This window comes from Barbus barbus, assembly GCF_936440315.1.
Source record: "Barbus barbus genome assembly, chromosome: 30".
Lineage (NCBI taxonomy): Eukaryota > Metazoa > Chordata > Actinopteri > Cypriniformes > Cyprinidae > Barbus > Barbus barbus.
In genome coordinates, this window is record NC_136758.1 from 9005527 (window position 1) to 9031151 (window position 25625).

A 25625-nucleotide genomic window follows, 5' to 3' on the forward strand; every position below is an offset into this window, starting at 1 on the left:
AATTCTGGACCATGATGACATCACATAGGTTTGAGGCATTTGAATATTCTTTACACACTGACATGCTTTACCTCACCTGAATGGCAGGAAAAACAATCTCTACACAAAGTAAGGGGCGGGATGAATGCAAAAAGTAAAGAAAACAGTATTCCACGGGTGTCGAGCACAAAACCAGACACAGGGAGGAAAAAGCAATATCCTACTGACCATAACTTTCTGACCAAGTATATCCTTGCAGGTTTGATGTATATCTTCCTTTTATCTTTTATTTAATTAATTTTAACTAATCAATTTTTATAAATTATGCATTTTTTGTTGTTGTTGTTAAAACATGATTAATTGAAGCCTAGGTAAGCTTTAAAACAGCTGTAACTTATTTTTTAGCATTAACGTTTGCTTTATTTTACTGATACCGGAGTTTTATAACACTCAGTAACAGAGACAGGATAATATGAAAGTACACAGTCACAGTTTGATTCAGATAAATAACTTAACTTTTTAAATATAAAATGCGAGACCTTTTTTTGTTGTTTGTATATTTTGATGAAGGTTCTCCTACCAATCCTGTTAAATTCCTGGGTCAGGACTACCAAAAGCTGCTCCAGAAATCTGTCAGAAGAAATGAGCTGTACACAGACGAGTAGTTCCCTCCAAGCAGCAGCTCTATTGGCACTCCGAATAAAGAAGCTCATCTAGATTACAATAATGTCACTGTCACGAACAGGCTAGGAGACACGGAGGAGTAAGGTCAATACAGGGTTTATTGTGAAAGGTGCACGGGTGAATGCTGAGTGGAGGAGCGGGAACAGGATCCAGGAAGGGAAGTCGGCGGTGCGCACTGCCGCGGGGAGGAACAGGACCAGGAAGAGCCAGGAGCGGTGGAGAACAGGAGCGGTGGAGACTAGGAGCGGTGGAGACTTGGAACAGGGGGAATCTGGAGGTCTGCAGGTAAGTAACACAAGGTTAGTAGTCAGGCTAGGTTCGGGTAGTGAACGGTAGACCGGACGAGGAAGGAGTGCTTGTGGTGAGTGGATATAGTGCTGTTCATTAGCCGGTGACAGGTGCGGGGAATCAGTACTCAGGTGATTGGGATCTGGCTAATGAAGGTGCAGGTGACTGTGATTCTCTGACATTACCCCCCCCTCCAGGGGCGGCTCCTGACGCCCTACCACGGCGACGGGGGCGGCCTCGGCCTCTGGGTGCGGGACGACTAGGGTGATTGCGGTGAAACTCTTCGAGGAGCAAGGGGTCGAGGATGTCGTCCCTGGCCACCCAGGATCTTTCCTCTGGGCCATACCCCTCCCAGTCCACCAGGTACTCGAGCCGGGCGCCCCGTCGCCGCGAGTCCAGGATGTTGCGGACCCGGTAGACCTCAGCCCCATCGATCATCTCCGGAGGAGGGGGTGCGTCCGGTCCCGTGGTTCCTGGTGTAGAGGGGGAGAAGGGTTTGAGCAGTGAGACGTGGAAGGTGGGGTGGATGCGATACCTGGGGGGGAGCTGAAGCTCATAGGTGACGTCGTTCACCTGCCTCTGGATCTTAAACGGACCTATGAAGCGGGGACTCAGCTTTTTGCAAGGCAGGCGGAGACGGATGTCCTTGGTCGACAGCCAGACCCGATCTCCTGGCTGGTATTGGGGGGTCTCGGATCTCCGGACGTCCGCAAAGCGTTTATGTCTCCGCACTGCCCGCTGAAGGTGGATATGTGCTGAGTCCCAAACCCTCTCACTTTCTCGGAACCAGTGGTCCACAGCTGGAACCTCCGCTGGTTCCTCCGTCCAGGGGAACAGAGGGGGTTGGTAGCCGAGCATGCACTGGAACGGGGTGAGACCGGTGGTGGCCTGGCGAAGGGAGTTTTGTGCATACTCGGCCCATGGGAGAAAACGGCTCCAGCTGTGCTGATCGGGGGAGCAGTATGACCGGAGGTAGCGTCCGAGCTCCTGGATCTTACGCTCAGTCTGGCCGTTGGTCTGGGGGTGGTAGCCCGAGGACAGGCTGACGGTGATTCCCAAGAGGCGGAAGAAGGATCTCCAGACCCGGGACACAAATTGAGGGCCACGGTCCGACACAATGTCCTCCGGTAGGCCGAAGTTGCGGAACACATGGTGGAATAGGCATTCGGCGGTCTCCAATGCCGTGGGCAAGCCCCTGAGGGGGATGAGTTTGCAGGCCTTGGAGAAGCGGTCAACCACAACAAGGACACAGGTGTGGCCCTCAGACTCAGGGAGGTCGGTGACGAAGTCCACACCGAGATGGGACCAGGGCCTCTGGGGAATGGGCAGGGGAACCAGTTTGCCCGCGGGCAGATGGCGAGGAGACTGGGACATGGCACAGACTGAGCACCCTCGGACGTACCTGATGACATCCGCGGTCATACCGGGCCACCAGTACCGAGCTTGGAGGAGTGAGAGGGTTCGCTGGCTGCCTGGGTGTCCAGAGCCCGGTACTTCATGAGCTGAGCCCAGAAGGGTGAGGCGTTGGGAGCGGGGCACATAAATTTTCCCTTCTGGGCCTCCCTGCGGGGCGGGTTCGGTGAGAGTGGCGTCACGGATGTTGTCGTTAAGTGTCCACTGGATGGGGCTGACTATGAGGGCTGGAGGGAGAATAGGTTCGGGGTCTGTGGGTGTTTCTGGGGCATGCAAGCGGGAGAGAGCATCGGCCTTGGTGTTGCGGATTCCGGGGCGGTAGGTGATGGTGAAGGAGAACCGAGTGAAGAAGAGGGCCCAGCGTGCTTGACGGGGGTTTAAGCGTTTGGCATCTCTTAGATACTGGAGGTTTTTATGGTCCGTGATGACAGTGAAGGGGCAGGTGGCTCCCTCCAGCCAGTGACGCCACTCCTCCAAGGCTAGTTTGATGGCCAGCAGCTCTCGATTGCCAATGTCGTAATTTACCTCCGCAGGGGACAGCTTCCGCGAGAAGTAAGCGCAAGGATGGAGGCTGGGAGGCTCGTCGTGGTGTTGGGACAGCACGGCCCCGACTCCTGTGGTGGAAGCGTCGACTTCCACGACGAAGGGGAGCTGGGGATCCGGGTGGCGTAGGATAGGGGCCGTGCTGAAGGCTTCCTTGAGCTTTTGGAACGCTTCGTGGGCTTCGGGGCTCCAGGACAGAGACTTGGGCTTACCACGGAGCATGGAGGTGAGGGGTGACGACAGTCGACTGAATTGGCAGATGAAACGTCTGTAAAAGTTGGCGAAGCCCAAAAAGCGCTGTAGCTCCTTGACCGTCTGTGGCAGGGGCCAGTCCAGGATCGCTTGGACCTTCCCCTGGTCCATCTGGATTCCTTCGGGACTGATGGTATAGCCGAGGAACTGTACCGTGGAGCGATGGAACTCGCACTTCTCCAGTTTAAGGTAGAGCCGGTGCTCTCTGAGCCGCTGGAGGACCTGCTCAACGTGGTGGCGATGTTCGGCCAGGTTCCGGGAGTAAATCAGGATATCGTCGATGTAGACGATCACGAATTGGTGGAGGAACTCCCGGAACACCTCGTTCATGAAGCCTTGAAAGACGGACGGTGAGTTGGAGAGGCCGTACGGCATAACCCGGTACTCGTAGTGCCCAGATGGAGTGTGGAACGCCGTCTTCCACTCATCGCCCGCCCTTATCCTCACGAGGTTGTACGCGCTTCGCAGGTCCAACTTGGAGAAGATGCGGGCCCCACGGAGTTCCTCGAGGGCGGCCGGGACCAGGGGAAGCGGGTATGGGAGTTTGACGGTCTGCTCGTTGAGTGTGCGGTAATCTATACAGGGCCTCAAGCCTCCGTCCTTTTTGCCCACGAAGAAGAAGCTCGAGGCGGCGGGGGATGTAGACTGCCGGATAAAGCCTTGTTGAAGAGCCTCCTTGATGTACTCCTCCATTGCCTTGCGCTCCGGGATGGACAGGGGGTAAATCTTACCCTTGGGAAGTTTTGCCCCAGGCAGCAGGTCAATGGCACAGTCCCATGGCCGGTGCGGTGGTAGGCGAGTGGCTGCCTGTTTGCTGAATACATCCTGGAACGCCTGGTAGTCAGATGGGACGGTACACTTCACCTGGGGCTCCGGACTTTCTACTAGAGTGGAACAGACTGTCAGGGGGGCGGGGTTCGTAGGGATCCTCTGTACTGACTGCAGGCAGGACTGGGAACAAAACTCGCTCCAGCGAGTGACTTCGCATGGATCCCATCTGACTACTGGAGAGTGGAGATTGAGCCATGGGCGTCCCAGGATGATATCCACCGTGGGCCCCTCCAGTACCAGAAAGGTGATGGACTCCTCGTGTAGACAGCCGACCCGGAGTGTTACGGGAGGAGAGCGATACCTCACTCTACCACGCCCCAGCGGTTTTCCCTGGATGGTCTCGACTCGGAGCTCCTGGGGTTGCCGCCTCCGGGGGAGATTGAGGTGGGTTAGTAGGGCTTGGGAAATGAAGTTCCCCGAGGAGCCCGAGTCGACCAGGGCGGAGACTGTAAGAGAGGAGTCTGGGGTGAGGAGTTGCACTGGCATCAGTGATAATGAAGAAATGTCTGGCTCAAGTTGAAGGGTACTCACCGCGGGGCGTGGAGGTCGGACGGGGCATTCCCGGATGAAGTGTCCTTGTTTCGCGCAGTAGAGGCATAGGTTGGCCGCGAGGCGGCGCGCACGTTCCATGCGGGAGAGGCGGGCGGTGTCTACGAGCATGGGTTCTGGTACCGGGGGGCTTGCAGCGGGTGAAGCTGACGGGGGGGCGGACTCATCCTCGAGGCAGGCGGTGAGGCGTTGAGAGATGCGAGAAGCGCGTTGCATGAAGGTTTCTAGTCCTACACTGTCGTCGTAGATGGCCATCTGGGCGCGCAGGCGGGGATTCAAGCCGAGGCGGTAGGCACTCAGTAAAGCTGCTTCGTTCCAGCCGCTTGTGGCCGCTAGAGTGCGAAACTCCAAGGTGTAGTCATCCACGGACGCCTCTCCTTGGCGTAGGCGAAGAAGACGATCCTGCACAGAGATGCGTCCCGCGGCGACTCCGAAGACCTCCTTGAAGTGGCTGGTGAACGCTTCGTAGGAGTTGATGATGGTGCTCTGCGCGTCCCAGATAGCCTGCGCCCATAGCAACGCCTTGCCGGACAGGAGGGAGGTAAGAAAAGCCACCTTCGATCTCTCGGTGGTGAACTTACGGGGTTGTGCCGCGATGTACAAGGACACTTGAAGCAGGAAGCCGCCACACCCCGCCGCATCACCCGCGTACTTGGATGGAATGGCCACGGGACTCTCAGAGGCAGGTGGTGGGACAGGTGGTGGAAGAAAGGAAGCCCGGAGAGTATTGACCAACTCCTCCAGCGTGTCGACGGCCGAGGGTGGCCGGGACTCCATGACACGCGGTGCTGTAGTTGGTCCGGTCTTCTGTCACGAACAGGCTAGGAGACACGGAGGAGTAAGGTCAATACAGGGTTTATTGTGAAAGGTGCACGGGTGAATGCTGAGTGGAGGAGCGGGAACAGGATCCAGGAAGGGAAGTCGGCGGTGCGCACTGCCGCGGGGAGGAACAGGACCAGGAAGAGCCAGGAGCGGTGGAGAACAGGAGCGGTGGAGACTAGGAGCGGTGGAGACTTGGAACAGGGGGAATCTGGAGGTCTGCAGGTAAGTAACACAAGGTTAGTAGTCAGGCTAGGTTCGGGTAGTGAACGGTAGACCGGACGAGGAAGGAGTGCTTGTGGTGAGTGGATATAGTGCTGTTCATTAGCCGGTGACAGGTGCGGGGAATCAGTACTCAGGTGATTGGGATCTGGCTAATGAAGGTGCAGGTGACTGTGATTCTCTGACAGTCACATGGAAGAGACCATCAGTATGTAAATAATGTTTGATAAAAATTACACTTTCTTTACATTTATTTAAAAGGATACTTTAATGATTCTGTCTAAACAGGAACTAAGTGTCACCTGGTAAACCTGTCTTCACTGTTGATGGAATGTCCAGGCTTGATTATGAATTAGGGTCCAAATTGGGTAAGTTTGGATTTATTTGAATACAGTATGACATGGGCTCTAAACGGTCATTATCTCAGTTTCTAAGTAATATTACACAGTCGAAATAACGGTCTCATCTTTTAACCGCAACTGATGAAGAGACATAATTTATGACGAAAGATACAGTATCATAAACCAAGTCATTCCAGCTGGTCAGATATTCAGCAACAGTTATGCAGGGATATTTCCAGTGTTGGGTATGTTGCTAAAAAAAAGGAGCTCATGGGCATGCCAGCTAGAGACTTTGACAATCTTACAGTTCTGGCGATTTGGGAAATGGATTGATGATTTGCTTCGAACAACTGATGACAAGCTTATTTTTGTGGGTTCAAAAAGGTCTGAGTTTTGGCGTGCCTCACAGGTGCCAGCAGATGCTGTGATATTAAGACGGAATGAATTATCTTATTGTTTTTGGTTTCTAGAATATTGACGTGTGAAAAATATACATGATCTTACATTTGATCTGTTGTTACAACCCTGGCTCTGGGGAAGCAACATCAAGGACAAAACAAGTTTACCAAATAAAATAAGGTTTATTTAACCTTAATAAACCTTTAATCGCTTGAACACATCCTCAAGCTGGGTCAAGTGTTGAGGCCAGGAAGAACTATAAATAACCACATCATCAAGATAAACCTCACAGCCTGTAACTCCTTCCAGCACCTTATTTACCAAATTCTGGAAAGTAGCGGGTGCATTTCTCATTCCAAAGGCCAAAATTTACCCTGAGTAACCCCAGAGGCAGCAACACTTCCTTCTGTCTCAGTTAGTTACTTAGTTAGTTAACATGGCACATGTGGGTTTTCTTTTTACGATCTGGAGTCTTAACTAGGTAATTACACTCACCAACCTTCCGTTCAATGATGTATGGCCCACTATATTGAGCTTGCAACACAGAACCAGGTACTGGTAAAAGCACAAGCACTTGGTCTCCTGAGGAAAATACACGATGCCTAGCCTTTCGATCACACCATGTCTTCATCTTCCCCTAGTTGCTTTTAAATTCTCTTTGGCCAGTTCACAGGCCCTACAGAGTCTGAAACGAAACTGAAATTAGACACAGTCCAGGAGGTTAGTAGGAGTCGAATGTTCAAAAGCTAACCACTTCTCCTTTACTAATTTCAAAGTCCCCCTTACAGTATGGCCAAACACAAGCTCTTCTGGACTGAAAACAAGGGATTCCTGAACCACCTCTCTAACTGCAAAGAGGAGTAGTGGAACATCATTATCCCAATCTCTCTCAATCTCTTTGCAGTAGGTCTTCAGCATAGTTTTGAGAGTCTGATGGAATCTCTCAAGTGCACCCTGTGACTCTGGATGATATGCAGATGAGGTGCTATGCTGAATAGACAACTGCTTCAACGCCTGGGAGAAAAGAAGAGACATGAAATTAGACCCTTGATCCGACTGAACGACTCTTGGTAGCCCAAACACTGTGAACAACTTAACAAGGGCTCTAGAAATAGCAGGGGCCGTGACCTTACTCAAAGGGACAGCTTCAAGGAATCTTGTTGCTGCACACATAATTGAGAAGATATTGTTTACCTGACTTGGTATGTGGCAGAGGTCCAACACAATCAATCAAAACCTGTTCAAACAGCTCTCCAATGGCAGGAATGGGATGCAATGGAGCTACTGGAATAGACTGGTTAGGTTTACATATAATCTGACAAACATGACATGATCTACAATACTGAGCCACATCTGACCTTACCCCAGGCCAGAAAAAAATGCCGTAACACACGATCCAACATTTTCCTGATACCCAAGTGGCCAGACAATTGTCATGAGCAAGATACAAAATATCGGATCGATAAACTTCTGGTACCACTATTTGAAACACACTACTCCAATCATCCTGACTTGACATTTTTGGAGCTGTCCACTTTCTCACCAAACCCCATCACTAACAAAATAACCAGAAGCTACATTTGATAATGTTTCATCAGGTACCATATCTTCAAACATAGGTGACAAGGTGGGATCTTGCTTTTCAACTGTTCACGAGATGGGAACATCTTTCCAAACCCTGTAAAGTTCACATAATCTTGAGCCATAAAAGTATCAAAGTGGAATCTCTGATTGATTTGAAGGAGGCTTGCCTTCAACATTCCTCTTAGCTGACATGGCACGAGTTGTAACACAAACAGGGGATTTTACATTTATTCATTTAGCTGACGCTTTTATCCAAAGCGACTTACAATTGCTATATATGTCAGAGGTCGCACGCCTCTGGAGCAACTAGGGGTTAAGTGTCTTGCTCAGGGACACATTGGTGTCTCACAGTGGATTCGAACCCGGGTCTCTCACACCAAAGGCATGTGTCTTATCCACTGCGCCATCACCACCCCTCATGTCTCTGGATATGCCAATTCTGGGCTGTCTGGCTTGCAGGAAGTGGAAGTTTCTTCAGGAACTGCTTGCACTCTACCACCAGCTAAATCGTTCCCCTGAATAAAGGACACCCCATCTATAGGAATATGGGAACAAAGTGAAACTACAACATTGCCAGAGACTAAATCAGATTGTAGATGAATGTTATGCAAAGGCATAGAAAAAAATCGTCCACCAAAGCCTTTAACAATTACCTCTGAACCTTTGGCTGACGTTTCATTAAAAGACAAGACATTCTGGAGAATCACAGATGGGAAAGCTCCAGTATCTCTCCAGATCTTGATAGCTTGTCTATGTCCAGGGTCAGAAAACAGACATACAAAACCATCCATCAAAAATTATGAGCCAGCTAACTCACCATTCTTGCACTCCAGTTTCTCAGATTTAACATTTGCAAGGATGACAGAGGTAGACTTGGCACTGGAGAACTTACAAACGCTACAGTTTTTATGGATTTCTGCTTCTTGCTTAGAACAGGACAGTCTTGAATAAGATGACCTGGGGCATGAAGCCGGATTAGCTGGCTAGCCAGGTAAATTCCAGTTTAGTTTGCACCAATCCTGGGTTTTAGGTATCATGAAAGTGGCTTGGCGTTTAGCTGCGTTCATTTGCTCTAGGGCAGGTTATGTTCTGAGTTAGAGATCTCAAACTGAAATTGGACCAATCAGATGTGAGCAAATTAAGTGACATGTCTGACACAAAAAAAGTCACTCCCCCAGTTTATCTTACGCCAAATTAAAGGTCACTAGTACTAAACAAATTGTCTGTAATGATAATTACTTAGTTATTTTATATGATTTATAAAATTATGATTTATATTATTATTAAAGCAATTTTAGTTTAACAGTTATTATAAACCATTTATTTTAAATGACTGTTAATTTATACAGATCGTATGTGATATAAATAATCTGTAGAATCAATAGATAATGCTGTAGAATCAATAGAGTCTGTATTGCTGCACATTTCAAACGATATAAACCAATTTAACAAGTTTCACTTGTGACTGCACTGATAAAGATTTAACGTTTAACCAAAACCTTTAACCAAGGCTCGTTATTGGTTGTTCGCCAGTGATGTCACACATTCATGTGCACGTGCTCCACAAACTCAGGATCAAAGCCTGAGTTGACTAAGAAAGTTGATGATCAGCATCATGGTACCAATAAAGCTGGATTGGAGTGATTTGGTTGTCAACTCTAAACTAATCCTGTAACTCTGAATTTGTTAATCTACCATCATGGTATAGGCCACTGGTCTTTTACAATAAAAACAGACCCTTTCTGAAGTTGAACTATCACTAGCCAACTTCTTAGCAGGAGATGAAGCAGGAAACTTTCCAAATCGGAACCTATTGTTCTGGCCCTTACCCTGAGACTCTGCCCTGTTTGTCACCAAAATTTACCTTAAACTCAGCTGCCAAGATTGCAGCTTGCTCTAAAGTGACTGCTTTCTGCTCATTCAAATAAACAAACACAACTTCAGGCAGACAGTTCTTATTCAAGCAAAATAAGTTGTCTAATGTACACCACTGATCAAACATTCTCCTTCTGCTTTGCGAACTCAACATAAGTGTGATGAACAAGTTTGACAACCTATAAAGCGCTGGCAGTAAGCTTCAGGAACTAGCTCATATGCCTTCAGCATTGCTGCTTTCATTATAACCAGTGCTCCTCCCAAGGCGTAGAGCAGAGTAAGCTTCCTAAGCTTTACTTACCAAAACACTTTGTAAAAGCAAAGTCCACACATTATTACTGTTCATGTTCAGGATACATTTGTTTCTCTTTAAATTGCCTTTCCCTCTCCTCCAGCTGTTTCTAAACTCAGCTCCAAGTAATTGCGAACAACAAAAGCATGAAACCCAAATGGAGTCCTTTCCACTACTTCCTGCACAAACGCACAGCTAACACCACAGGTCCACAGTAGTACAAAACTACAAAAATAACACGAAGTAAATTTACTCATCCAATAGCTTAAAAGCTTTAAATCCGAAAGTAGAACTAAATGACCAAGTAAACTACAAAAAGTTACTCATCCCAAAGAAGAAACAGCTCTCTAATGCCACTAGTTAAATCACAAATATTATATTGGGCATTAGTCTACACTAAAGTCCACAAAGGAACATCACACAAAAGCTGCTAGCACACTAAAGTTAGGATCATGGACCAAACAAACACAAGTGGCAGAACTTTTAACTCCCCTAACTTAAGCTCTCCTCTTACTGCCTACAAAATTGAGCATGGTTGCTAAGCCTAACATAATACATGAGAAACACCCGGATATCTGCCTAACATTTTCTAATCCCCATCTATCTTCTGAGGTTTACCGCGCATGAGGCGGCTTTAAAAGCAAAAAACAATAACTGTAGACCATATAATCAATGATCAAACAGTTGTGAAATGCTTACCCCTGACAGAGAACAAGTCTCCACCCAGAATAACCTCGAAAATAAAAGAGGCAAAATGACAAAAGTGTGAATCGAAGGAAGGATTGAATATTCAACCCAGCTGGAACACTCACCCTATCTAACCGGGGAAACTCATGCATAATCACAAAAAAACTCAAACAACCATACTCACCAGAAGAAATCAATCAAAACGGGAATAAAGGGAAAAGAACACAGTCCCAAAATATATATAAAAAAATAACAAAATAGAAACAGACGAGACCCCATTATGTTACAACCCTGGGGGGGGGGGGGGGGCTGTGATGAAACAAGCCCAGCTACTGCCAAGCTGGCTGCAGGATCAGAGAGAGAGAGTGAGAGCATGTGTCCTGGATTTTTAAATGGCTTCTTTCAGGTGACATCAATTAGCCTGTTGATTGCGGGTGAGCTACTGAGTAACTGCAACAAAACACATGTTAGAACACTCCCACATAACACTGTCTTAATAGATTTGGATGTTGTTGTGAGGAGGAACACTGTAACATCTATAAACATTGACATTGCACATTACATCATATTCACTACATTACATCATATATGTGACATTGTATCATTTAAACAGCACCATAAAATGGTTCTGACTTTACAGGGTGTGTGGATCTTATGCAGACCTAGATGGCGGATTCATGTCTGAGGGCCTGATGGACTTCACTGGTGGGGTGCACATGCAGTTTGTGTTGAATAAAGCTACTGCTTATCTGTGGGACATTATGGATCATGCAACCAAGTCACAAAACCTCATGGGCTGTGCTTCTTATCATGGGGTAAGACCTCTCATAATCCTGGATTCAATGCTGTATTGACAAATATTGTTGGCTTAAATCAATGGTATAGAAATACATGTATTTAGGATTTACAAAAGTGTTTCTAAGAAATGAGAGTCATAGACCGAATTAGACAGGTGTAGTATACACTGAACTCGACCAGTCAGATTTCAGGACCAGAGATGCTATAATATAAAAAGGCTAGTTAAAAACAAAAAATTCTAATAATTAATAATAATAATTCATAATTTACTCACCCTTACGCCATTCCGAAACTCATAAGACTTACATTCTCCGAAACACAAATTGTCTTTATTTGCAAACAAAAATAATAATTTGCATACTGTGAAACATTTTGGCCAACATTTTTTTCTGTGGCAAGTGTGAAGGATTTCACTTTCATAGGATGACTATGGCTGTTTCTCAGATGGAAGGCTGCATCCTCCAGAGGTCGCATTTGTAAGCTGCATTCGTCATAAAGATCTTATTTTAGAATATTCAAAATTATAAATTTGACCATTATTCTTAGTTAAGCGTAAATTGTTGCTTATGACTCGCGAATGTAATGCTCAGTTAACTGAAATAAACCAGGCTTGACGACGTATGCAGCCTACAAATGCAACCTCCGCAGGATGCAGCCTTCCGTTTGAGAAACAGCCAAAGATTTCTGATGAACTTCTGCCAAACACTTCTTTGTAAACAAACTCATAAGCTGGGAGTTGGGTGGGGCTTCTGCAGATGTTTTAAAAGCATGACGTAGGGCAAACGGGTGTAATAGCCAGTCACAGACAGAAACGACTACCATTCATTTGGGCAAAACTTCTTGTTCCAGTAATTTGTTGCAGCCTTGAAGGTACATATACATCTTATTCAATTCAGTAATGCAATAAGTTAAAGTTAATTAGTCTAATAGGAATGGATAAACTATATTTTTATTGTCGATACAAACTAGTTGAAAACACACTTTATGTGAATGAAAACCGATCAATTTGTGTCAGTACTTGTATGAATTTAATTACAGTTAATTTTCAATAGGCTGTAATCTATGAAAAGCAAAGTGCTTGTGTGCTAGTGCATATTTATATCTTTAGGTGCTGTTCTATAAGAATTTATAAACCATTGTGGGTGTATATCTGAAGCATAAACAGAAGAGCATGGCACTAACAATAGATACAATTTATGCTATGAATACAATGTAAGTTGCTGTGAATACATGCTTCAAGTGTAATGTAAATGTAAGTGTAACACAGGAAAATCAATAACAGGATAGAATTAGTTTAGGTCTAATAGAAAATGTAGACAACTATATCCAAAGACTAGAAGAGCAAGACATGTAGACATGCCAGCAGGGACAATCATCTAGAACTGCAAGATGTACAGATGCATTGAGCTGTCAGGGTATAAAAACCTCTTAAATGACTTTAAAATGAAAATAAACAGTTTAGGTCTGGGATTTCTGCTGGCAGGGAATGTCATGTGGTAAATTTGCTGGACATGAATGTGACAGAGGTAACTTTTATTACAGCATTTTAATATATTTTTATTGTTATTGTATTTCCCTCTTTAAAAAAAAATTCAGACAGATTTCAAAATGCCTCCTCCAGCGGTTCCACATGGCATGTGCTTAAAAGTCGTAAATGACCGCAATATGAAGGGTGGCATGGGCTCTGACACAAATCCTCTGAAGTTCATGGATCAGGACTACAAAATTTTACAAGACTACTGTCTCAAGACAAATCAGAGATTTGTTGATGAGTTTTTCCCACCAGATCCCCATTCTATTGGCGACGGGCTGCTGGAGCCAGATGATATGGCCAGGGTGGAGTGGATAAGACCAACGGTAAGTAGGCAGCCCTATGTTTTGCATCTGCATGTATGTTCTGACAATATTGCACAAAATGTTAAAGGATTGTAAAATATACACTTTTGTTGAAAGCTAAAAGAGTCTTATTTAAAGTCTGACTGTGACAAGGTACATGCTTGAAAGAATTTAAAAGACATGAATAAAATTCACCTGCAGTCACATATTACAGCAGATTCTGGTTCTATTCAGAAAGATGAAAAAGAGAATGGCATTATTAAAAGCACCATCAGTCAAAATATCCCTTTCACAGAATGGATCAGTTGACCAATACTGAAGCTGTGTTACTTAATTTCTTTCAGGTATTATATCCAAATTTGGCCGATTTTATTGTAAAGACAGTGTCCAGGTTTGACTATGTCCAAGGGAATGTAGGTATGTCTGGATAACTTCAATTTTGTTGTTATAGACCAGGGGTGTCCAACCCAATGTCCTGCAGAGTTTAGCTGCAACCAGCTCCAACACACTGGCCTAGAAGTTTCTAGTGAATCTGAAGACCTTAATTAGCTGGTTTAGGTGTGTTTAATTATGGTTGGACCAAAACTCTGCAGGACAGTTGCCCTCTAGAAGCAGGTTTGGACACCCTTGCTGTAAATCTTATGGCTCATTTTCACCAAGCGGTATACAGTACAGTACGGTACATCCTGATCCAGCTTGCGTTTCCACCTCAAACAGTACCCTTACTTAATAGGCGTGGTGTATGCTGAAAAATAGCGATCAACGTCATTCTCTAAAATTACAAAAAATACAGTTATATTTTTTTGAGTTTGCCCACTATGATGTAAACAAGCCCAACACACATGAGCAGCATGGCAGAACGAGTGAAGGAGATGCCTCATTCCATTTGTGTTGTCATTCCACTTGTAGCACGTGCAAGTGATGATTCTCTGTCAACAAACACAACACAACACAACACAACAAAACAAAACAAAAAAACAACAAAACAAAACAAAAACACCTAGATTTTCAAACTCCTCTTAGGCCAATAATTTAATTAGCACAAAATATGGCACGTGTAATCTAAAGACCCTCATGATAAAGCATATTTAAAAAATTTAGATTTATAAAAGTGATGCGAACGTATAATCCAATTAAATGGTCTATCCTATATCTGCTCCACAAAATGCCCAAACTTAACGAAACTTGATCCAGACAACAGAACATTCTGAGGACACAAAAAAGGATGCTGCAAAGAAAAACCTGTCATATGGAAAATTAAATTTGAATCTGTACAGCAAAATTTTATTTAATCTGTATAGCAAGTGCTACCAAGTCTTAAAAAATCTTAGAAAATAAATTTCCTCCGAAAACGAAGTAAACTAGTAAAACTAGAAAAATTCAGATATGAGTTGTGGATTATGAAAGATATCAAATTTACTGTGGCTATAGGTGAATAGGGTATTTTTCCCCGCAGGAAACTGCTGGTTTCTGGCATCAGTTGGGGCTCTAACATTTCAAAACAAATTATTGCATAAGGTCATTCCAGACGGACAGTCATTCAGCCACAATTATACTGGTTTATTTCACTTCAGGGTAAGTTCCTTTTACAAATTCCTACAGAATATTTATTTCTGTTTTGACCATATGATGAACCATGGAAACCCCATGCAACAGTTTATGTTGTGTTTCATTGTATCAGTTGTTCAATCACTATATAAATTTACAGTTCTGGCGGTTTGGAAACTGGTACGACGTTGTGATTGATGACAAACTGCCAACAATTGGCCGACAGCTGATTTTTGTGAAATCAAAAATATTTAATGAGTTCTGGCCTGCCTTGCTGGAGAAAGCATATGCCAAGTAAGTGCCTGTACATCTTTTTCTGTGACTTTATAAAGTCTCGTCAATAATACTAAACAATAGCACTGTTGTATTCAATATAAGCACGGCTGTAATTTGACCTGTGGTTCATGTGCAGTAATTGTCCTCAAATTTATGTCTGTTACACTGTGGTTAAAGATTTTCAGTAATAATGACTGTTCCAGGGTGTGCGGCTCCTACGCTGACATGCATACTGGTCGAGTATCTGAGGCCCTCTTGGACTTTACCGGTGGGGTTCATATGCACTATGAACTGAAAACAGCTCCTACTGATTTGTGGGAGATAATGCACCGAGCTTACCAGTCAGAGGTCCTTATGGGATGTGAAACTCCACCAGGGGTAAGTAAAGAGTAATTATATCTTACACACACGTTCATGCTAAACTAAAAACATAAATATATTAAATAAATATTTTAAATAAAGGATTATTGTGATTCATTTGATTATATAGATTAAAACATTTAAAGATGCTGTAAGTGATGTTAGCCATCTTGTTCACTAACTGGACCCCAAATTCCCACATATCTTCAACCACACACACACACACTCTGCAAACCCCCTCCAATATCTTTTCTCTATCTGCCTAAACCGAAAAAAACCCCAACAACTCAGGATTCCAGAAACTTTAACACTTTTACACAGTGCCATCTGTCTCCTGATAATTTTTGTATGTTTCCACATAATCAGAAAGAGAAGTGCTTACCAAATGGCATAGTCGTGGGCCACGCTTACACCGTGACAAAGGTTTACCAGGTAAGACTGCACAATTCAAGTCTCAGCATGCATCAGATAATGTCATAATATCCCAATAATAATATTTTAAAGACAAAAGAAAATGCCTGGAGTCCAGCCAACTTGGTTCAACACACCCACTCTTTACAAGTTTATACTCGATTTGGAATTTTTGCACAAGTCTTAGTGATTGCTCTGCTAAGACATTAGTGAGAAGAGATAAAATCTCTTTGAACATTTTGTAGAAATGTATTAAAAATCAAATGAGGGGTGTTCAAACCAAAATCATCTTGCAGTGGACCCTTTCCTAAAATATAATGGTGATGTTGCCAGGTCTGCAGTTTTCTGACGGAATTGGTCTACTTTTACACTACTGCGGGTAGCCCCATACCCCCCCCCCCCCCCACACACACACACTAAATAAATTAAATAAATAAATAAATAATAAAAAAAAAATAGAAAAAAAAAATAAAAGAAAAAATCCTGCAATTGGGCTAGTTTAGACTGTGATTGGGTTAGTATCAATTAGCAATTGGGAGGATTTAAAGGATTTTAAACAGACGTGGCAACCTGAAAGATGCCAGCTATTTAATTTCATGTATTAAGATCCATTTATAATGTGCGAGGAATATATTAAGCAAGGAATTTAACCATAGGTTACTTCAGAGAGATTTTTCAGAATCCTTTCTAGACTTCACAAGCTTGTTCCTGTTAGAAAGTGTGTGGGAACATGCTGAGAAGAATCTTTTACCATCCACTGAATGCACAAAATAATTGCAAATAAGCATTTTACTTCATAATTCTTGTAAAACTATTGCAAAATTGTAAAATGTAACATTTTGTTTATAAAAGATACTATTAAAAATGTCTCACATTTATATACCACTAAATATGTACAGTTGAAATCATGCTCAACAGGTCATGAGTGATAGAAACCCAGTTAAGCTGGTTAGATTATTCAACCCATGGGGAGAGAGTGAATGGAAAGGAGACTGGAGTGACAAGTAAGCTCTGCTTTTATTCAGCATTATAGCAGATAACCAAGTAGCAGAACAATTGGCAGTAATAATGTAAAACAACAAATTAACCCAAAAAATGTGAAATTGAATAATTATTAACTGTCAAAGTTATCCTTTGTCCTGATGTTTTTTGCATAATTATTTCAGATCACCTTTGTGGAACACAGTGAGCAATGAGGACCGCAAACTACTCCTTGTGAATGAAAATGGAGAGTTCTGGTGAGCATGAACCATGTTTTCATATACATTCTTAAAATGTACTAAAACACAAAATACAATTTGTCTAGGATTTATTTATTTATGTATTTATTTGCAGGATGTCAATGAAAGATTTCCTTAGAACATTTGACAACATGGACATCTGCTGCACCAGTCCTGATTTTCTGGAAGGGAAGTCTGCTTGTCACTGGATTTCCAAGTACCACCATGGCAGCTGGGTTTCTGGGAGCACAGACGGAGGCTGCTTGAATTATGCAGGTGCTTTTCCTGAATTATAAAGCTTGTTATGAATGCAAATCTGCTTCTAATACCCCTCTTCTGTGATTGTAGACAGCTTCTATAAAAACCCCCAGTTTTGGCTGAGGATTAATGAGTCTGATAAGGCCTGTGAACATGGCCAGAACAATGTTCTGGTGACTCTCATACAGAAACCCAACAAGAGACACATATGCCACTCTGCACACCATGGCATTGGCTTCTACGTGTTTGCAGTCAGTATTAACAAAAAGGCAATAAATATGGTTGTACTGTGCATGTATGATGCCTTTGTGTTTGAAGTGTAACCTTATTTTTATTTTGAACTTTTACAGATTCCACCTGAGGCAAGTAAAACATATAATTTATACCACAGTGTCTTGTGTTAATTACCTTGGTTTAAAAAATGTAGCCTACTATGTATTTCAGGTTGAATCAATGCATATTACATTATTTGTTATACCTTTCTGACACATTCATTTTAAATGTCCCATTTACATAAGTAACCCTCGTTCGCTGATGGAGGGAACGGAGACATTATGTTGTGACAACATTAGGGGTCTTACTTGGGAGCCCCAATCACCCCTGAGTTTAAGAGAAAATGCCAAAGAGAATTAATGAGTGGATTTTGCATACTCCCCTGTACACACAGGTATATAATGCAGCGGCATGCATCCACTCATTCAAGTTTATGCTGAGGAGTTGAGACTGTGTCCTGGCATTCAATGAGTGGTTCAGGGTTGTGGCAAGAGGATATAATGTCTCTGTTCCCTGTATCAGGGAATGAGGGTTATATACATAACCGAGATGTTACCTATCTGAGTTATGTTGTGATGACATTAGGGTTCTTATAGAAAGTGCCACAACCACTGAACGACGTTACAACCTGTGGCACTGGAAATGTTGACAAGCTGTGGCATGTCAAAGCAAATGCGCAAATTCACTGACCTTAGTGCCGAGAGGGTCCAACGGTGAGTACATCGCTGCTGGAGAAGGCCATGCTGCTGTTCCGTCCACAAAAATTTGCTAGCAGAATTAATTTCAACCTTCAGAGAAAGAATGCTTCATATTTTTTTCACATCTTGGCTAGATGAATGTTGGAGAAGTGTGCCTTCCAAGGGAGAAGGTTGCTATGGAGACCACATCCTACCCTTAGGGAGGTGACATGTGGAGACACTTCTGTGGACTGACCTAGGGGGCATTACTACATATGGAATGGATCTCTGAGGCAGGTCCTACCTGGGAGTAGAATGGAACTACAATCAGCAAAGGCTAACAGAGGAGGTTTGTTAAGGGGAAGACAGGTTTACCATGAGGGAAACCTTACCATGGAAGAATAAACATATGGGATTTCTCACAGGGAATCTCATAATATAGGACACCTAGCCCAGTACAGGGGCTGACCGGAGCTCCGCGTATGCTAACATAAGTACTGGGCCTGGCGTCAGACTCCTCCACCGAGTCTGACTGCCAGGGGTGCTGGAGGATGCTTGACCAGGGTTTGCCATCTGTTAAACTCCACTGGGAGAAAAAAGGTGCTAGCATCCCCTTGTAAGGGGGAATGTCGCAGCAAGGGTGACACCGAGCTAGTTCTTCTCGCCATTGACCTTTTAACCAACAAATGCGAAGAAACTTATTTGAAGAGGCCTACGTGAAGGCTGTAGAACCTTGTGAAGGTGTTAGGTATCACCCAGCCCTCAGCTCTGCAGAAGTCTGCCAGATAGGCGCAGTGCGCCAAAGCCCAGGAGGAGGCTACACTCCGGGTAGAGTGAGCCCTCACCAGTAGGGGGCACGGCTCATCTTGGAAATGGTATGCCAAGGCGATGGCATCCACTATCCAGTGGGCCAACCTCTGCTTGGAGACAGCTTTCACCTTCTGTTGTCCTCGGTAGCAGACTAAGTGCTGCTCAGAGCTTCTGATACTCCGGGTGTGGTCCATATGTAAGCGCAGGGTGCATACGGAACACAGCAACACCAAGGCTGGATCTGCCTCCCCCAGGGGCAGCACTTGCAGGTTCACCACCTGGTCCTGGAAGGGAGTAGTAAGAACCATGGGCATGTATCCAGGCCGGGGTCTTAGGACAATGTTAGAGTAGGCTGGCTCAAACACAAGGCACTCTTCGCTCACCGAAAATGCTTGCAGGTCCCCGACCCTCTTGACGCAGTCAGAAGTGCTGTCTTGAAAGACAGGATATTAAGTTTTACTGACTCTAGCATCTCAAAGCCATCGCTCTGAAGTCCCGCCAGGACAACAGAAAGATCCCAGGAGGGTATGAAGGCACCCCTCAGGAACCTGATGATCAGATTGTGCTTCCCCAGGGACCGGCCATCCACTGCATCGTGATGTGCTGCGATAGCAGTGACATACCATTTCAAGATGGAGGGTGATAGCCTACACTCCAACCTTTCTTGCAGAAAGCCTAATCAGGCATCTTCGGGGGTCTTCTTGGCGAGAGGAACACCAGTCAGAGAACAGACTGTACATCAAGGCATCATCTCGCCTGGTAGAGGTAGCTCTGGCTTGAGTGATAGTGTCTACCACCTCTGGTCTGCCATGTCCCATCCAGGAGTCACACATGGAGGCTACAGAGATCTGGATGCGGGTGCCATATGGTGCCCAGCCCCTGAGACAGTAGGCCCTTCCTCAGGGGAATCTGCCTGGGAGGGGCTGTTGTGAGGAGCATGAGTTCCGAAAACCAAGTCTAAGTGGGCCAGTAAGGCGCGACCAGCAAGACCTTTTCCTAGTCCTCCCTGACCTTGCACAGTGTCTGTGCGAGAAGGCTCACTGGGGGAACACATACTTGTGCAGTCCCCAGGGGCCAGCTGTTACCCATTTTCCACCAGCATGAACTGGGTGCTAGTTCAGAGTCAGTGCTATTGCCGGTTTGGAGTTGGTTCGACTGGCAAGCCTTCTAAGAACCTGTTTGCCTTTCCATGTGCTAGAGAGCCACCACAGTGCCAGGTCTTACGTCACTGAGTGCGTCTCATCTTTCACTGAATACGTCTAATCTTTCCCAGCAACGTTAGTTTGGCAGCGCCAAACATAAACTCACAATTCTTTTAAGCACGCAGTGACTTGAGCTGTGTCTGACTCCAGTGGAGGAGATGGTGGGCAAGTTGCTACATGCGACGTGACTCTAGATCTCCCTGTTATCTTTCCCAAGCATTCCAATATGCATATATTTTCACAACGACATGCTCCGCTTAAATTAATAATAAAATTAAATAAAATTTATCAACATAACTGATATTCAAAATGGTAAGCAAGCACTGCTTTGATTACATTTCTTTGTTTACAGCTCGCCATGCAAAATCCACTCACCAATTTAACTCTTAAACTCAGAGGTGATTGGGGCTCCCAAGAATGTCATCATGACAACTTGTAGTGACAGACAGATAGGGAACTAATTTTTTTCATTATCTGTTAGATGAGATCTGAGGGAAAGTTTGGATCAAGCTTTTTCCATGGAAGAAAGCCTATGGTAACAAGCAGGCCCTTTCAGGATGCAAGACAGGTGATGAAATTCTTCAGACTGGAGCCGGGAGAGTATCTCATTGTACCATCCACATACCAGCCCGATAAGAGCGGAGAATTCATCCTGTCCATTCTCTGCAAAAATGAGATCCACATTCAGTAAGTTGCATGAAAATTCACAGTCATCCTCTTGGTTGAAGGATGTATACTCCAAAAATGTCAAATATTATATTCTTAATTACACTGGTTACATTTTTTCCTCTTCAGAAATTATACAGAAAGAATGGAGAAAGATTTTCTTGTGGATCTTTTAGGAGAGTCTGAGGTAATAATACACAGAATCACTGTCTAAAACTTTTAGTATTCTCTTGTTTGTGTTTGTGAATGTGCAGTCAGAGAATTACACACTAAAATATTTTTAGTGCAAATCTCTGCAATTGCAGGAAGCTAAATCCTATTTTTGTCCCATTTTTGTTAATGCACCTATAAGATTGAAATTAAATAAACTTTAAAGTTAGTATAATTATAACTTCAAAATCTAATACATAAACACCCTTCTCTGCATACTGATGATTACACTATTGTTGATTCTATCAAAAATATTATTTTTTTTAAATATTTTTAATCATAATAATAATTTGAAATTAAAAACAATTTAAGATTAAGACTAGATATCATAACTCAGACGTTGCTTTAGGTCTCTAAATCTCTTAAGACTCATACTGTATTTATTTATTTATGAATGAAACAGTTCAGTTCTAGTTGTCATTATAGCAGTTTTCTCTTCATTATCTTTTCTCACGTTCAGGTCCATTACACTGAAGAAGTGGATGAAAGATCAAAACCTAAAGCACTGTTTCGGCAATATTCTGATCAAGTAAATATGAAAGCTAATTTATTATAAAAAATTACATTAAACTGCAGCTGCTGTGCTTAACAATATAACATGCTTCAATCTTTTGAATGTCTTCTTTGGAAACAGTATAAAGTTGTTGATGCTGAGAAGCTTCAATGGCTTCTTCATGAAAACCTACTTGGAGGTGAGTGTTTTAAAAATCCTGTCCATTCTATGTGAAATATACTGTAGCTAGTTTTGAAATCTCACTAATGTATCTTTTGTGACTTAGGGCATAAAAACACTGAAGGATTTGGCCTGGATTCCTGTAGAAGTATAATAGCCATGTCAGATGTATCCTTTATTCTTTAAACATGTAATTAAAACATTTAAAATAATTTGTTGAATGATGATGATTATTTCCCAGGTTCAGCTTGTATCTGCAGTCATATTGTAAAGAAACATGTTTTATCTCTAGAAGTATTCCATGACTGTAATAATAACAATAGTTCAATGTTACTGGAAGACTCCGCGGACCAGAATTCATTCGTCTATGGAACCGTATTTTGACATACAAGGTGAGTGGATTTGAATCAGGTATTTAACTATGGATTTTTATTGTATTTAGACAAGAAACTTAACTATGTATTCAGTTATATTAAGATTTTTTTTCCCAGTTTTTCAAGAATGATTAATCAAGATTTTTTTTTTTTACAGAATATCTTCTGCAGCATGGATTCTTCCAAAGATGGAGTTTTGTCTTTCAACGAATTGCAAAATGCATTAGAGAAAACAGGTTGAGAATTAAACAGTTTATGCTTTGCTCTTAGTGAACCATTGTTGAACACTCTGTGTCCAGTGACCCAAAACTGAACACAGAGGTATTGATATATTATTGATATATTGATATAACATGTTCATTCACACATTGCAAATATATTGTATTTACTGTATGTCATGGTTATTGTACCCTAGGCCTGCATCTAAAGGAAGAAATCCTGAATCTCATGTTTGTGCGGTATGGTGGTGCTACCGAACATATCTCTCTGGAGGGTTTCATATGCCTTGTCATGCGTTTGAACTGCATGGCCAGTGAGTAGGACTCCAGTGTACTGGACAGAAATTATTGCAATGCAATTTGATTGAAAAAATGTTTAAAGAAATCTAAAAATAAAATATACAATTTTTATTTTACAAAATTTTATTTCCATCCTTTCATGCTTCTAAACTGTGTACTCTGGGTATTATGTTTTGGATTTATTACATATTAACAGCGTTTATTCTCTTTACCAGGGATATTCCTGAGACTCTGTGAAAACGGGAAGATAACTCTTGATGAGAGTGAGGTAATCCTGATGTAAACTTTTTTTTCTGTCATCACAACTCTATGAGAGCATGCTAATATACATGGCAGTGTTAAAGTGTTTGATCTTGGTGGAATAGATCTGATCATGGGCTACATTGGGGGATGGTGGTGGTGGGATTGAATTTTGGTTGCACCCCCATACCATTAGTCATGGAATCCCCGATGTCCGCCCCGCTGCAGTAGTTAGCCAAGCCCAGGCCCAGTTCTACAGGGGCACTAGAGAGTGCTAAATACCCTCGAAGTAAATCAAAAGCAATTGAAGATCTGGCAATCTAGTCAACATGTTTTTGACATATCTGTTCACTCTTGAAATAGCAGTGATTGACACAGTGATAACCAAAGCAATGGACAGGACAATATATATATATATATATATATATGTGAGAGCACCCTCAGTGATTTAATTCTGGAACCGACACACTATTTCCTTTTTTTTTTGGATATTGTGCAGTTGCTTTGACACAATTTACATTGTTAAAAGCACTATATAAATAAAGGTGACTTGACTTGACCGGTCCAGGCCAAACTTCCACAGACAGCATGTGTCCTGGACGAGATCTAGTTCACCGGCCAAAAGCATGTGTAAACTTATCAACCAGTAATTTAATTTCCAGTTATGGATGGTAGAAAATTCAGAAATTAATGGTATACGATTTATGACTATAGTCCCACAAATGATCGTTTATTTTTTCTTCACATGTTTCCCCTTTGGTAACAATGATTTAAAATGGACTCATTTTAAGTGACATGGGAAAAAGACACATAAAACTTCAATGAACAGCAGAAAAGCAGCATGCACATTTCATTCAAAATGAAAGGCCATCATTTGACACTTAAAGTAGGAAGCATTGCTATGCACATCAGCAGCAAGAGTCAAAGCTAATCCACAGTTTAGTAAACGTTGCCAATCTCTTTACGTTATTCTTGACTGTGCTTTGAAGCATTGCAAAATGGTAGGGCATTGTTTTGTTGCAAAAATATATATTTTTTCCTTACTGATACTTGCTACTGCCAGTCCATCCACAGACATGTTTACAACCACAAACAAGTGTTTCAAATATTTCTGCTCCATTTTCTTTGTTATTTTTGTTCATTCATAGTTCATACATTTACAGTCTATTTTTGTGTATCTGTGTTTTAGTGGATAGGACTAACCATGTACTCATGAGGGAATGTCTTCTTGCCAGGAGGTTTGCCAACAAACGCAAGAAGCAGTGTGAAAGAAACAGTAGTTTAGTAATCAAAAACAATTATTGATTTAGGCAATCTAAACATTTATTTTATTGCATTTATTTTTCTATATAAAAATGATAAACAAATTATGATGATATACCCTTTCTTTTTTGTCCTTTTATCCCTCTGTTAAAATGCTTTTCTCTTTTCCTTAAAATTATAATTTGATATAAAATTTTAATATGATCTAAATGTTTGTAATTGCAAAAACTGTGTCTATATTGACTTTTTGAAAAGTTATGCATGTAATGTATGTATTTCTAATTGTAAACACTTGGAGTCACTGTTGGTGTAAAGAAAAGGATATTCAAGCAGATGCTATTTTAAGTTCAATATTACTGTTACAAATTGTATAATAAAACACACACACACACACACACACACACACACACTAAAACAACCCTGTGGTGAGTGGGGCGGGGCCGAGAGCCGTGGGAACGGAGCGAGGCCGGTGGAGTTAATGATAATGAGCGACACCTGCGACACTCACCGGTCTCGAGTCCCACGGAGGAGCTCCGGAAGGATAAAAGGAGGAGTGACGACAGTGGAAGACGAGAGAGGACCAGGCCTGGATATTAGTTTTGTGTTTTGTGTGCGACAGTCGTCCGTGAGGGGCTGCCGCTGTACTTTTACGTTTGTTTATTTTGATTATTAAATCGTTGAATGTTAAAAAAAAATAAAATAAAAAAAATAAACAAACGTAAAAGTACAGCGGCAGCCTGGTTCATTACTCAAACTCCCAGCCTGGTTCATTACTCAAAACCGCAATCATGGGTAAGACTGCCGACCTGACTGCTGTCCAGAAGGCCATCATTGACACCCTCAAGCAAGAGGGTAAGACACAGAAAGAAATTTCTGAACGAATAGGCTGTTCCCAGAGTGCTGTATCAAGGCACCTCAGTGGGAAGTCTGTGGGAAGGAAAAAGTGTGGCAGAAAACGCAGCACAACGAGAAGAGGTGACCGGACCCTGAGGAAGATTGTGGAGAAGGACCGATTCCAGACCTTGGGGGACCTGCGGAAGCAGTGGACTGAGTCTGGAGTAGAAACATCCAGAGCCACCGTGTACAGGCGTGTGCAGGAAATGGGCTACAGGTGCCGCATTCCCCAGGTCAAGCCACTTTTGAACCAGAAACAGCGGCAGAAGCGCCTGACCTGGGCTACAGAGAAGCAGCCCTGGACTGTTGCTCAGTGGTCCAAAGTACTTTTTTCGGATGAAAGCAAATTTTGCATGTCAT

At 43.1% G+C, this 25625-nt stretch overlaps 1 protein-coding gene across 2 annotated transcripts; it reads left to right on the plus strand.

The window, feature by feature from the left end:
- Positions 1 to 147: 147 nt before the first annotated feature.
- LOC306850692 (calpain-1 catalytic subunit-like) lies at positions 148 to 24792 on the plus strand. 2 transcript variants are annotated; one of them, XR_013782431.1, is made up of 23 exons: positions 148 to 742; positions 5869 to 5948; positions 11399 to 11573; positions 13153 to 13413; positions 13737 to 13809; positions 14849 to 14967; positions 15101 to 15234; positions 15420 to 15594; positions 15943 to 16008; positions 16906 to 16991; positions 17154 to 17225; positions 17323 to 17483; positions 17556 to 17716; positions 20909 to 21114; positions 21223 to 21280; positions 21764 to 21832; positions 21938 to 21995; positions 22083 to 22144; positions 22300 to 22368; positions 22508 to 22671; positions 22766 to 22882; positions 23084 to 23136; positions 24298 to 24792. XR_013782431.1 is itself a non-coding variant. In XM_079386487.1 (21 exons), exons 2-21 carry the CDS (start codon positions 13165 to 13167, stop codon positions 24322 to 24324), a joined length of 2094 nt encoding a protein of 697 aa, XP_079242613.1. In that variant the 5' UTR covers positions 12345 to 12426; positions 13153 to 13164; the 3' UTR covers positions 24325 to 24792. The 2 variants fall into 2 exon arrangements, 1 of the variants encoding a protein (XP_079242613.1); XM_079386487.1 differs by lacking the exons at positions 148 to 742; positions 5869 to 5948; positions 11399 to 11573 and adding an exon at positions 12345 to 12426 and having other exon boundaries at positions 22508 to 22586.
- Positions 24793 to 25625: the final 833 nt, after the last annotated feature.